The sequence below is a fragment of the Lepus europaeus genome, chromosome 15 (genome assembly GCF_033115175.1).
Source record: "Lepus europaeus isolate LE1 chromosome 15, mLepTim1.pri, whole genome shotgun sequence".
NCBI lineage: Eukaryota > Metazoa > Chordata > Mammalia > Lagomorpha > Leporidae > Lepus > Lepus europaeus.
This window is the reverse complement of record NC_084841.1, coordinates 94,158,855-94,173,712: the sequence shown is the minus strand read 5'-3', so window position 1 is coordinate 94,173,712 and position 14,858 is coordinate 94,158,855. Positions and strand designations below refer to the sequence as shown.

The 14,858-nt window shown below is 52.6% G+C and overlaps 1 protein-coding gene across 2 annotated transcripts in view; it reads right to left on the bottom strand.

Moving 5' to 3' along the window:
• The window catches only part of WDR41 (WD repeat domain 41), a 50,793-nt gene extending 37,553 nt beyond the window's left edge, over positions 1 to 13,240 (bottom strand). For both annotated transcript variants that reach the window (XM_062212543.1, XM_062212542.1), the window contains exons 1-2: positions 13,121 to 13,240; positions 10,740 to 10,855 (exon numbers count right to left, since the gene is read on the bottom strand). In XM_062212543.1, the coding sequence (XP_062068527.1) occupies positions 10,740 to 10,855; positions 13,121 to 13,171 (167 nt within the window). In that variant the 5' untranslated portion in view covers positions 13,172 to 13,240. The remainder of the gene's footprint in view (positions 1 to 10,739; positions 10,856 to 13,120) is intronic.
• Between the last annotated feature and the right edge of the window lie 1,618 nt (positions 13,241 to 14,858).

The window sequence follows — 14,858 nt, the reverse complement described above, 5'->3', positions numbered from 1 at the left end:
GTGCCTAATTACATACATTTTATAAAAGTGAGAGCCAATCACGTCCTGAGCAAGCATCCTGAGTGCTGCTGGAAGTCAGCCTTGAATGGTTTGTGTTTCTGGGCCTGGTGATCCTTTTGTTTATATTGGGATGGCAGGGAGGGCAAGACCAGGGGCTTAAGTTTTATTTGATATAAAACATCAATTTGGTATTGATTCTTTAAACTCCTATAATTGCTTTTCTTCCACTGAGAAGACTACAGAATTAAAATAGTTTTTCTAAACCTGGTTTTTAACTTCTCACTATTGTTTTGTCAAGTCTGACTCACAAGGAGAGACAGCTGAACAGCTGAGAATTCAGGATACACAGCACTTCACCAACACTGTAATTCAACCAGCAGCGCACAAGTTTGAACGTGCAGTACTAAGTGCATGAAATCAGCCCATTTTTATTGCTCGCAGATCCACTGGCCAGTTGTTACGTAAGCCGCACCTTTAAATTTCCTTCCGCACTATTGCCATCTTCTTCCTTTGACCATCTCAGTGTTTATTTCTAACTTCGTATAGAAGGCTAATGTAAAGCTTCAAAATGTGCAATGTAACTTTGTGATGTATCTGTACCTCTCATAAAACAACCAGTGAGGGCTAGGAGATCGTTAGTGAGCACTGTGATTAACCCTCCTACGTGTGACGCGTGACTAGAACCCAGTCGCACTTTTCTCCTAAACCAAATCCAGGTCAGTCAAGCACACACTCACGCCATTTCCAAGTCAGAAATGAAAATCGGAATTCCTAATACGGAAACATACTGTGACTGCCAAAAAGGAGGCCTGCATTCTAACAGGAGTTAATATGTAAGATTTAAGCTACTCAATAGGAACAGTGAATACACTGCCATAATATTTCACAGAACAATCTCTTAAAAACAATGAACAGAATCCAAAGATTTAAGTCTAAAGGTAAGACTTTGAGAGAAATACTTCTTTACTGATTAGTACAAAATGTATTAAATGAGATTCTATGCTAAGGAAACGCCAAGAAAAGTAACACACTGTTCTTGCCTTGAAATCTTAAAAAAAATTTTTTTTTTACAGGCAGAGTGGATAGTGAGAGAGACAGACAGAGAGAAAGGTCTTCCTTTTTGCCGTTGGTTCACCCTCCAATGGCCACTGCGGCCGGCGCATCGTGCTGATCCGAAGCCAGGAGCCAGGTGCTTCTCCTGGTCTCCCATGCGGGTGCAGGGCCCAAGCACTTGGGCCATCCTCCACTGCCTTCCCGGTCCACAGCAGAGAGCTGGCCTGGAAGAGGGGCAACCGGGACAGAATCCGGCGCCCCGACTGGGACTAGAACCCGGTGTGCCGGCGCCGCAAGGCGGAGGATTAGCCTGTTAAGCCACGGCACCGGCCGATATCTTTTAATGTCCTCATTCATCTCCCTGCTCCCTTAAATCTTCCTGTATCCCATACCAACATACCATAAAGAACTAAAAAACTCAAACTAGAGTATACTACAGCAATGCAGAAAATTCCAGGGTCACCTAACTTCCTACCTAATTCACAAGTTACCTGCCAATACAGGATGAAACTAAAATACTGTGTTTTTACAATAAAATTAAGTTGAAAAGTTACTATAGTACTAGAAACTACACAAAAATTGAAATAACTTAAAATTCATTTAAAATAGATTCTCGTTTCTATGCAGAATTACTTAAAGCCATCTGGAAAAGTACACAGAGACTCGGAGGTTGAACGGACTTCCCGGGAGTCATCAGCACTGTGACCACTGATAGTTTTATCATATCTGAATTTTTTACTTTTTTCCCTGGTTTAAAACAAATGTACTGTGTTAACACAACCCTAATACGTAAGGTCTAAGGTCTGCTTTCAACTCACAAACAGACTGAAGGTGGAAAATTTTCACAGTTCCCACAGTCACTTGCAAGGGTAAAATCTTAAGTAAATTCTGCCCTCCTGCCCCTAACCTGCAAAGCTGAACTACACATCAAGTTTGCAGTGTAAAGGGGAACACCCCCCGGAGTTGCGGTTTCCATGAAGGAACTTCCATGGGAGGAACACCCCAGGCCGCTCCGCCCCCGCGCGGTGAGCCAGAAAACTCAGCGTGCGCAGGGCCACCTCTTCTTCGTCTTCTCCGAGGATCTGTCCAGAGCGGGAACATTCAGGCCACCTAAGTGGGACGCCGGCAGCTGTCCAGTGGCTCCAAAGCTCCGGAGAGTAAGCTCCCTAGTCTAGGGTGCAGGGTAAGGGAGTCCACTGTGCGTGCGGGCCAAAGTCCCATCTCTCCCTCCAGCTTCTTCTTTATTATGACCTTACCAGGCTCACGTGCTCGTCTCCACCTGTGCAGGCCTGCACTTATTCTTAGTAAATTCTGTCCTCAGAGGAAACAGGGGCGGGTTTCCACGTAATACTGAACCCTTAACACCCACAAAAAATACTCTATCATACTGCAGCAAAAATCTTCCAAATTGGCATTTTTTATTTTCTCGTATCAAATCACTTTTCAGCTTTCATTAGGGAGTGCTCAAACACACTGACGTGGAGAGGCAGATAATGAAAGTGCCCAAGCGCTCATCACCTGTGTTGCTCCACCCACAGCCACCCCGCCCTCCCCTCAGATGAGCCTGGAGCAGGTGCCAGCCCTGGGTCTCACTCCACCAGTGCTGATTCGCTACACATCCATCCCTAGGGACTCTTCTACAGCAAACCTGCAGTTAACACCTACGTCTACACACACCCAGTGAGCTGTCCAATTTCCCTTTTTGAAAAAAAAAAAAAAAAAAAAAGTACTTTTCAAGAGTCTATTAGTCAGAAGCAGGATCCAAACAAGACCCACACATTGGCACTGGGTGCCAAAGTCTTTGATCCCACTCCTTCATTCTCCATCAAAGCTCTCCCTGCAGTCTATCTGTGTAGAAACAAAGCTCACCTGCCCTGTGGCGCTCTCGTCTGATCCTGCTGGCTCCTTCCTGTGCAGCAGGGGACAGAGCTACGCAGCTCAGCAGAATCCAGTGTGAATTTCTGACATGCCCACTCTACAGGCAGCACACACTCTCTATCAGAAGACACAGTCCCCGGCAGACTGGATTTCAAGTGTGACGTGAACAGCCATCGAATGTTAGTGCCTCAATTTACTTCATGTCAGAGTTCAGAGTATGCAACCCAAAACACGCCATCCTGGCCAAGGGTGACTTTCAGCGGAGGGAACTGAGGAGAGGCCAGTGACCACGCTCTTCCCCTCCCTTTGGGGGCGAAGGGCATACACGGGAAGCCCAGGTGTGAGCCAGCCCTCCGAATCCCTCATCCCGGCGAAGGCCAGTGTTAGCACATCAGCATGCGTGAATGCATTTCTTTGTTTCTCTTCCTAATCGGTATTTTGTCAGTCTAAATCGCAGAGCCCTGACAAACGAACCTAAGTAGCAGAAATTTTTTTCTCCCCTAAATATTACAGCTTGCAAAATTATAATATTCCAATTCTATAAAGAGATACTTCTTCCTATCAGTTATGGCTGATTTCAAGGTGCGATTTATGTAACAAAGGCAGCACACATCCTGAATTTGTCCTCTTATTTCCCAATTCTTAAAAGTATGTTAGGTGGTCGGAGCTGTGGCTTATTAGCAGGTAAAGCCGCTGCCTCTGGCACCAATATCCCATACGGGTGCTGGTGTGAGTCCCAGCTGCTCCACTTCTGATCCAGCTCCCCGCTAATGCTCTTAGGAACGCAGCAGAAGATGCCCCAAGGGCTTGGGCCCACGCACCTGTGCAGGAGACCCAGAGGAAGATCCTGGCTTCAGATGGGCCCAGCTCCAGCCATTGTAGCTATTTGGAGGAGTGAACCAGCAAATGGTCTATCTGCCAGTCTGTCTGTTGTCTAATTCTGCCTTTCAAATAAATGATGAAGTATAAAAAAAAAAAAAAAAAAAAAAAAAAAGAGCCAGCGCCGCGGCTCACTAGGCTAATCCTCCGCCTTGCGGCGCTGGCACACCAGGTTCTAGTCCCAGTCGGGGCGCCGGATTCTGTCCCGGTTGCCCCTCTTCCAGGCCAGCTCTCTGCTGTGGCCCGGGAGTGCAGTGGAGGATGGCCCAAGTGCTTGGGCCCTGCACCCCATGGGAGACCAGGATAGGCACCTGGCTCCTGCCATCGGATCGGCGCGGTGTGCTGGCCGCAGCGCGCCAGCCGCGGCGGCCATTGGAGGGTGAACCAACGGCAAAAGGAAGACCTTTCTCTCTGTCTCTCTCTCTCTCTGTCCACTCTGCGTGTCCAAAAAAAAAAAAAAAGTGAGAATTCCCTAGCATTCTCCTTCAAAGCTAACTAGTGAGTCCTGAAAGTACCACCATGGATTTAAACGTGCAGGGTCTGCTGCAGTCCACTGCGGCTGTGAACCAAACTGCTCGGGCTGTCAGGTGGTTTAAAGGTACATTGAAAAGATCTTGAATGCAGGGCTGTTTTATAAATGAGAGCCAATTTTCCCTGGCCGTTATAGAACTTTGCTGCTCAGGTGACAGGAAGCTGAAGGTGAGATTGTGTCACACACCTGCTGTTCTTGTCGCAGACTGACAGATGCTCCCGCCCACTCCCATGGCCCTCTCACACCTGACGGTGTCTCAGCCAGCGAGGCACAACCCAGCTGCAAGCCACAAGGAGAACACAGGCACAGTGACACTGGCTTGTTCCGTTCCGTGAGGCAAAGCCCTTCTCCAGAAACAGCAGACACTGAAAAAACAAATTCCCCACCAAGAGTCCCAGAAGGGTTTCAAGGCAGGTGCAGGGGACGGGAGTGGTGGTGGTCATGGATCTAAAAAAAAATCTGTAATAAATGAAGATGTCTAAATGCCACATGATGCTGGATACAAGCACTTAAAACTTGCAGATACGTAGTCTGTCATTAGCATCGTAGCTGCTGGACCTCAATACAAAGGGATTCCACGTACACCTCTTTCCAGGTTCACTACACTTTCTCTGAAAACTATGTTAAGTTTTTCAAGTCACCGAAGAACTACATCAATCAGCTTCTTAAAAAGCTGTCGAGGCGCATGTCCTACGTGAGTGTATTGCCGAAATTTACAAAGAAAATAGCCCAACTCAGAATGAGGAAGCCTGGTAGACAGGAAGGTGTACCTCCCGGGTCCTCTGGAGGACCAGCTGCCCCGCGGGGAGGAATGCCATCACCTGGCCGCCTCCAGCTGTGGGCTTCGGGGTCCGTGATCATACTGTAATCACACTAGCTCAGCTCACTGGGATTTCAGCACGCAGAAGCAGTCCTGAGTAACCCTCAGCCAGTGGCTACCAGGTGGGGGCACAGAGCCCTAGCTATTTACATACAGCACAGAACTCCCATAGAGGGCAGTCCCTCCAGCTCACCCCGAGACCCCCATGAGGCTGGCCGAGACGACGTCACATGGACATCACGGCCTGACGCTCCCCTGTTCTACCCCGCCTCCTGCCTCCGCCTTCGCTGGCCGTTCTCCCTAACGAACCTTTCGCTGCTTAACTCCATGTTAGCGGCTGCTTCCCAGAGGACTCAGAGACTAAGAGGACCTAAACCATCTGAGAGAATATTCTCAGCTGCAGAGAGCCTTCTAGAACACGGCACACACTGCTGGTCTGGAGCGGCTTATCTACTGAGCCAAGCCTGCCTGCTCTGCGACTCCGCAGCCACACATCTGCTCCCCGGTCTGGCACTTCATGGGTCACCTGATTTCTCTTCCAGTCATGATCACCATCCTATATAACCTTGTCTGTTTCCTGGAGGAGCGAGGAATGGCCAAATAAGCAACAGAAAACTATTCTTAAAATGTGTTATGAACCCAGTTTAGCTTAATGTGTCCAATGCTGCAGTATTACATGCAATTTTAGCGCAGTCTGTTTTCTGGAAGCCTCTGGCTGAGGCTTGGCCTTCTCTAGTGATCCCCCCAATCAATATGACCCTCACTTCATGTTCAAAAAATACTGAAGAAGAAAAGAAAAGGCAGCTGTCTGTTAGGGTAGACAGGATTTATTTGGTATCTTCAAAAACCAATCTGAGAAAATTTTCCACTCACTGATTTTAGCTGAGCCACCGAGAAAACAAGAAAATCCTCCTGCAAAATTTTCAATAAGATGATATTATCTAAAGACTTGAAGCGTGAAACCTGGATTACAACAGCTGGCCGAAAACCAGAATGTAATGCCTACAAAAGCTAAGTAAAAACATAAAAAGTGTAACTATATAAAATTTATTAAGAACTGGAGAAGTATTTCTGTAATCTGACCATGTATAAAGAATATACATATGCAAGAGTAAGGCAGCTCTAGCCTGTGGAAAATATGAACAGTGAAAACACCTAGCTCTCAATTCTGTTCACAACATTATGGCGTGTAGAATTCCTGATGTCCTTCTTCCAAGTTATACAAGAATGACTCTTTAAAGCTCTTCTGTTTTAGCATACTACAGAATAAAGGTTTTTAAAATGAAACATGGATTCAAAGTTACAGACTTCTCTGACTAAAAACTTCATGCCTGATCATACATTAATCCAAGAATTACACGTAACTCCTGAAGTCATATCATCACTGAACCGTAAAGGCCAAAAGGCAGGCTTCGCCATCAGCTCCAGACAGGAGATTCAGGGTGCTAAACAGCAACACGGCCACCACTCACGCCCCTCCCTACACCTAACACCTGCAGCAGGACTCGGCCATCAGGAGGCACCGTGCATTCAGCCACCTGGTGGAGGTGCACAAGCCCCGGGCTTGCTCTGGCCACAGAAACAGCAGAAAACAGGCTAAACGCAGAGGCTCAAAAAGCCTCCTACTTCGGAGGCGGCCCTTCTACTGTCATTGAACTCGGTGGTGCAGCGGCGAACCCGCTGCCTGCAGCGCCGGTATCCCACAGTGCACGGGTTTGAGGGCTGCTCCACTTCCCTGCCAGCTCGCTGCTAGGGCCTAGGAAAGCAGCAGCAGATGGCCCAAGTGGCTGCCACCTGGAGACCCAATGAAGCGCCTGTCTCTGGGCTTCAGCCTGGCCCAGCCCTGGCCACTGAGGCTATCTGGGGAGTGAGCCAGCGGACGGAAGATTTCTGTCTCCGTAACTCTATCCAATAAATAAATAAATCTTAAAAAAAGAAAAAGAAACAACTTCCACGATCACTACTTGTGCAAGCACCTGAGACAGAGGCTGCGGCCATCCCAGCTAAGACCACGTGAACCAGCTGCAGGCCGTCGACACTGACCAGAGTGGCCCCAGCTAAGATCTGTGGTCCTGGCACAGGCAAGAGAACTCAGCCAGGCGAGCCCAACCACCCCCTGCAGAAGGAACTGAGATGGCGGCTGTTCTCAGCTCTTCTGTGGGCGACAGCTGACGGGAGAGCAGGCAACGGACACCTCACCCACAGCCCCTGACTGCTCACAGAGCGGTGCTGTACCCTTGAGCTGAGGGGCACAGGAGCACCAGTGTGGGGAAAACCACAGTTCTACCACAGTTCTACAAGACACCCCGTCAACAGAGTCTGGTGTAACAAGGGCAGGCGAGAGAGCACTTCAGAGGACGGAAACAAACATGCAATCCCGAAAAACCACATGAGAATGAGGGACTACACCCTGAAAGAATACTCTGTATTGATTTAAATTCCTGAGCCTCAGTGCTAAGAATGCTATACTACAGCAGTTTTAATGATCTATGATTGCTTTAAAATGTATTATGTATGGGTGAAGCGGTCACGTTTCCGCTCAGTTATTGTACACAGCTCTTGTCTGTATCCCCACTGAACTCGGGTCCTGTTTTGCTTCTCATTCAGTGAACCAATAAGCATCTTTACTGTACATTCCAAATGTGTTACCTCCAAAGTAACAAAAGGGAAGCGGCGCAGTGGGAGGGAGAGGGGAAAGGCAGGAAGGGCCTACCCTTGTGTTCCCAGAGCTCTCAGGGAACCACGTTACCTCTGTGAGAAAGGACTTGAAGAAAGAAAAGGCTTTTAAAACAAAAAAATTCAAAAATTAAAGAACAAATGTCCTATACAGAAGGACTTCCTGACTCTGCAAGGTTCCAGTATTTGTGATTTTGTGACGTGAAGTCATCCGATTTGTGTTACCTAGCAACTTAATAAGGCAAAATGTGATACCAGAAAACTTTAGCTACCCAAAATCCTATCTTGTCACAAATGTGTCCCGCTGAAAGGACCACTTAAATAAATAATCTCTAAGAATACAGCAAAAGTGAGTATTACCCCCAAATGGCAAAGATTGTCATGCCGTGCCATCATTCGGCTGGCTCATACCGCCACAGGAAAGTGCCGGCAGCCCAGGAGTGGAGCCAAGAGGCGACGCTGCCCAAGCAGGAGCTGTGCAGTGATGCTGCTCCTCTGTGCCCCTGGGCCTCAAAAGCAGCCTCTCAAGTCTCGGGCTTCCCCAGGTGCCGGGAGAGTCTTCATTATTCACGGCAGGTGCCTCACTCTACACCTGAGGCTATGCTAGCCGGGTGTCTCACCCAGGCCTCCGACAAGCTCAGGGTGGGGGCTGGCCACGCGGGAAACACGAGCCACGTAATGAGAAGGCTGGGCTCTGGGCCACTGCCGAAAGGATCAGCCCAGCCTCCTGGGAAGAACAGGGAGCGGAGGCTGCGGAGTCACGTGGCCAGGGACCCAAACAACGTCTATGTGGCGAATCCCCAGTAAAAACTCCACACAGCTCCATCCCTGCTGACAACACACACTGATGTCCTGAGAGCCCAAGTCCTGAGGACACAGCAGCTGTGACTTTCAGGACTCTCCTAGACCTCGCCCAGTGAGGCTACTTCTTTGGTCCCGATTTGCACCATTTATTAAAAAGGTGATAGTGCCAAGCAGGGTGCTCGCGCGTTCTGTGAGTCACTACAGACACTGCCAGGCCAGAGGGAACGGTGCCAACTTCCCAGCTGGCTTTAAGGGCAGGCCGCCTGGAAGCCGGAAGGCTGTACCCCGTGTCTAAGGCAAGGGCAGAGCCCGCCCCCATCCAACTGGCCTAAGCGCAACTCAACGCCAAAGACATCTAAAAATCAGAAGACAGCCCTCCCCCATGCCACTCTGGCTGGAGGTCTGTGACCCTAACAAATCTCGCTTTTAAGTCTCAAAAAAAAGCAGAAGAGGGGTGGTGTCTGGTGCAACACGGAGACATGACTGAGGACATCTGCACGCCACACTGGAGCGCCCGGGCTCTAGTCCCAGCGCCGCTGCCACTTCTGGATTTCTGCAAGCGCAGACCGTGGGAAGCACCCGTGACGGCCCACCTGCTTGGTCCCTGCCTCTCGCATCAGAGATCTGATTCACCTCCCAACTCGCAGCTCTGGCCTGGCCCAGTCCTGGTGGTTGTGGGTGTCTGGGCAGTGAAGCAGCAGATGGGAGATCTCTCTATGCCTTTCAAATAAATTAAATAAATAAAAACCTGAAGAAACGAAGACAAAGTTCATCAAAAGTAGTAATCAGAGTTGCAATAATCACAGGAGCATGGTCTCATGGAATCAAAAAGGAAGGGGAAAGACATAGCACAGCCAGGAGGAAATCAGGGACGGTGACAGAAACCCTGGGGGAGACGACAGCGGGCTGGCGAGGAGGGTCCCCTTCACCAGAAGCCACTGCCTCACTCAGCTGCCTACTAATTACCTGCCACGTACACTTCATCAACAATCCAGCCTGTGATCTTACCATACATTAAAAATAGCAAATTCAGGTCGACACCGTGGCTCAATAGGCTAATCCTCCGCCTTGCGACGCCGGCACACCAGGTTCTAGTCCCGGTTGGGGCACCGGATTCTGTCCCGGTTGCTCCTCTTCCAGCCCAGCTCTCTGCTGTGGCCCGGGAGTGCAGTGGAGGATGACCCAAGTCCTTGGGCCCTGCACCCCATGGGAGACCAGGAGAAGCACCTGGCTCCTGCCATCGGATCAGCGCGGTGCACCGGCTGCAGCGCACCGGCCGCGGCGGCCATTGGAGGGTGAACCAACGGCAAAAGGAAGACCTTCCTCTCTGTCTCTCTCTCTCTCACTGTCCACTCTGCCTGTCAAAAAAAAAAATAGCAAATTCCTGGGCTGGCACTGTGGTGTAGTGGGTAAGGCTGCCGCCTGCAGTGCTGGCAACCCATCTGAGCACCAGTTCAAGTCCCCTGCTGCTCCACTTCCCATCCAGCTCTCTGCTGTGGCCTGGGAAAGCAGTGGAAGATGACCCAAGTCCTTGGGGCCCTGCACCCATGTGGGAGACTCGGAGGAAGCTCCTGGCTTCGCATCAGCACAGCTCCGATGTACCTAATACTTAAACATTTATTCATTTCTCAAATTCAGGTTCACCCTTAAGACAGGGTTACCGGGGCACGGAGTGTTCACCCGGCCAGCCACAGAAGGCCTGCAAAATCATTTGGCCTGGCCCTGCCAAGGCAACCACAGGGTAGGACTCGAAATTCAATAAACCTACGGCAGGTTAACTTTTGAGATGCTAACTGTATGACCCCCGAATGAGGTTATAAATACCCAAGTGGCCCTCTGCAGAAAAAGCTTCCCCACCTCTGAGTAACAAGAATGTTTCAGAAAACTCAAAAAACGCTCATCCATCACCAGATGTGACACCTTGACTTGGGCAAGAAAAAGCCTTCAGTCACAGTCAGACATCTCGTCAAGACGCAGGGGTCCATGACGAGAGCTCTGGAACTGTAGAAAAGATGGACTAACTGTGAGGTTACTTATTAACAGAGAATTCCCTAAAACATGTTCCCCAACGGTACTCAGTCGATGAAAATCTCTTACCTGTAGTCATCTAACCGCACCAGAAATCGCACGATGTCACGGTGAGCTTTCAGCACCAGCAGCTCGGTGTAGGGGTTTTGGGTTTGTTCTTCACCTATTGACTGCAAGGGAGACTTCTTGTGTTGGAAAAAAAACAAAAAAGAGATAACAATTTAGGATAAAAGACCACACTGGATATAACCACAGGATACACATCTAAGAACATCAATTTTAAAAGCTACAAAATATCATGTCCGAACACTAAGCAGTATTTCCCCTGATAAGCTAAGTAACTGCCAATTCCACATTAACATCCTCCACACAAATTCATCCAATAAATGTTAGGACTTTCAAGTCACAGTAGATTTACAGAAAGGGCGAACTCCACTTCAGTAAATTCTAACTAAAACTGACTTAAGGGGCCGGCACTGTGGCATAGAAGGCAAGAATCCACCTGCAGCGCCGACATCCCCTATGTGCACCGGCTGCTCCACTTCCCCATCCAGCTCCATGCTAACGCCCCTGGGAAAGCAGCAGAGGATGGCCCAAGTGCTTGGGCCCAAGAAATCCACATGGGAGACCCAGAAGAAGCTCCTGGCTCCTGGCTTTGGCCTGGTCTAGTCCCAGCTGTTGTGGCCATTTGGGGAGTGAACCAGCAGATGGATGATCTCTCTGTCTCCTTCTTTCTCTGTATCTCCGCCTTTCAAATACATTTTATTAAAAATAAAAAAGGAAAGAAAAAAAATTTTTAAATCTGACTTAAAAATTAATGAGCTGGCAGGCCAGCACCGTGGCTCACTTGGTTAATCCTCCGCCTGCGGCGCCGGCATCCCATATGGGCGCTGGGTTCTAGTCCCGGCTGCTCCTCTTCCAGTCCAGCTCTCTGCTGTGGCCCAGGAGTGCAGTGGAGGATGGCCCAGGTCCTTGGGCCCCTGCACCCGCATGGGAGACCAGGAGAAGCACCTGGCTCCTGGCTTTGGATCGGCGCAGCACTGGCCATAGCGGCCATTTGGGGGGTGAACCAATGGAAAGAAGACCTTTCTCTCTATCTCTCTCTCTCACTGTCTATCTGTCAAAAAAAAAAAAAAAAAAAAACACAATTAATGAGCTGGCATTGCGGCCAGTTGGGGAGTGAGCCAGTGGATGGAGGATCTCTCTCCCTCCCTCCCTGTCTCTCCTTCTCTAACTCTTTCAAATAAAATATATCTTTTTTTTTTTTTTTTTTGACAGGCACAGTGGACAGCGAGAGAGAAAGAGACAGAGAGAAAGGTCTTCCTTTTCCGTTGGTTCACCCTCCAATGGCCGCTGCAGCCAGCGCACCAAGCTGATCCGAAGCCAGGAGCCAGGTGCTTCTCCTGGTCTCCCATGGGGTGCAGGGCCCAAGCACTTGGGCCATCCTCCACTGCACTCCCGGGCCACAGCAGAGAGCTGGGCTGGAAGAGGAGCAACCAGGACAGAATCCGGTGCCCCAACCGGGACTAGAACCTGGTGTGCCAGCGCCGCAGGCGGAGGATTAGCCTAGTGAGCCGCGGCACCAGCTATCAAATAAAACATATGTTTAAAAAAAAAACTGATGAGCCAGGGCCAGCGCTGTGGCACACTAAGTTAACCCTCCACCTGCAGAGCCCACATCCCATACGACTGACAGTGTCTTGGCTGCTCCTCTTCCCGTCCAGCTCTCTGCTGTGGCCTGGGAAGGCAGTGGAGGATGGCCCAAGTGCTTGAGCATGGGAGACCAGGAAGAAGCTCCCCATTCCTGGCTTCAGATCGGCCCAGCTCCGACCACTGCTGCCATCTGGGGCGTGAACCAGAGGATGGAGGACCTCTCTCTCTCAACCTCTCTCTCTCTCTCTCTCTCTGTCTCCCTCTCCCTCTGCTTCTCTGTAACTGTCTGCCTTTCAAATAAACAAGCATTTAAAATAAACAGATGCCCACGCCTGACAGTGGAGTGCCTGGCTGGACTCGTAGCCCCGTTCCCGGCCCAGCCTGTGCGAGGACAAACCCGGAGAAAGCTCCGAGGCTCAGGGCTCAGGGCGCGGGCTCCTGCGGCCGGGGGCCTGGGCTGAGCTCCGGCTCCCGGCTCCAGCCCGGCCCGCACCCTCGCTCGCACACGCACACTTCCAACACATAAATAAACACGAACCGGCCGTGATCCGAGGAGGGAGGAGGGGACGGGGCAGGGCGCGACCCGCGGGCGCAGGCGGGCGCGGGGCCCAAGCGCCGCCTCGGAAGCGCAGCAGCCGGGACTCGAACCCGCGCCCACGCGGGGTGGACTCAACATCAAAACATCAAAATCCACCCCAACTGCAACCACGAGGAAGTGGGAGCACCGAGCCTGCTCCTCCGACAGCCGAGCCGCCGGGGCCGCGGGCACCGGGCCAGGCCCGCGAGGGCGCCCTTACCTCGGCCAGCCCCGGGGGCTCCCGGCCGCCCCCGATCAGCCAGCGCAGCATGCGGACAGCGGCGGGCGCTCCCGGCCCGGGACGCGGGACGCGGGGCCGGGCTCGGCGCCTCGGCGGAGCCGGACCACAGGCCGCGGCAGAGGCGGGCGGCGGCAGCCAGAGTGCGCATGCGCGACGCGGCCGCCGGCGTGAGGGCGTCTCGGGCAGCCCCTAGCGGGCGTGCGCGGCGCTGCGCCCGGGCGGCGAGGGCGTGGGCGGGGCGGCCTGCGTTCCCGCGTGGGCTAGCCGGCGGTGCAGCCACGGGGTGCAGGGGCGTGTGGGCACCGCCGACAGGAGCCGCGCTGGGGTTCTGCGTGGGTGCCGCGGTGACCCCTACACCCTGAGCCAGCGGGCGGTGAAGTGGCCGCCCTGGGCTGGACCCGGCCTGCCCCAGCGCACACCTGCGGAGAGCGGCCAGCCGAACAACCGGGGGGCCCCCTGCCCTCCGCCCCAGACAGGACGACCCGGGGACCCCCTGCCCTCCGCCCCAGACCGGACGACCCGGAGCCCCTGCCCTCCGCCCCAGACCGGACGACCCGGAGCCCCTTCCCTCCGCCCCAGACCGGATGACCCGGAGCCCCCTGCCCTCCGCCCCAGACCGGACGACCGGGGGGCCCCCTGCCCTCCGCCCCAGACCGACCGGGGGGCCCCCTGCCCTCCGCCCCAGACCGGACGACCCGGAGCCCCTGCCCTCCGCCCCAGACAGGACGACCCGGAGCCCCTGCCCTCCGCCCCAGACCTAACGACCGGGGGGCTCCTGCCCTCCGCTCCAGACCGGATGACCCGGAGCCCCCTGCCCTCCGCCCCAGACCGGACGACCGGGGGCCCCTGCCCTCCGCCCCAGACTGGCTGTCTGCCTGGGGGTGCCCTGCAGGAGCAGGTGGGAGACGCACGTCGCAGATCTGACTTAACTTCCATGTGTACTTGCGAGGCCCAGCTGCTGCCGTACATTATTTTAGACAACTACCAGAAATGCCCCAGCCAGGGCGTTAATTTCACAGACATGTACTAGACACAGATGCAACAGAAATGCAAAACACGGAGTGCATAGAATTGCGGCTGTCTAGGAACAGGAAGGACGTCCTGTGCATCGAGGAGAGGGCCGGACGCCGTGCTGTGAGACAGATGATGGGGCCGGCGCTGTGGGGTGGCGGGTAAAGCCACCACCTGCAGCGCCAGCATCCCTGTGCGACCCGGTTTGTGTCCCGGCTGCTCCACTTCTGATCCAGCTCTCTGCTGTGGCCTGGAAGAGTAGTGGAGGATGGCCCAAGACCTTGGACCCCTGTACCCATGTGGGAGACCCAGAAGAAGCTCCTGGCTTCGGATCAGCCCAGGTCTGGCCGTTGCAGCCATTTGGGGAGTGAACCAGCGTATGGAAGACCTCTCTCTCGCTCGCTCGCTCTCTCTGCCTCTCTGTAACTCTGCCTTTCAAATAAATAAATAAGTTTAAAAAAAAAAAAAAAACAGATTACACTAGAGGCAGGCGTTTGGTGCACCTGGGACGCCAGGGCTGAGTCCTGGCTCTGCTCCTGACGGAGCTTCCTGCTGGGGTGCCTGCCCGGAAGGCAGACGATGGGTCCGGCACTTGAGGCCTTGCCACTCGCGTGAGACACCCAGGGCGAGCTCCTGAGTTCTGGCTCACGGCTTCAGCCACGTCCAGGCCTGGCTGTCTGCGGCACTGAGAGTTAACTGGCAGAGG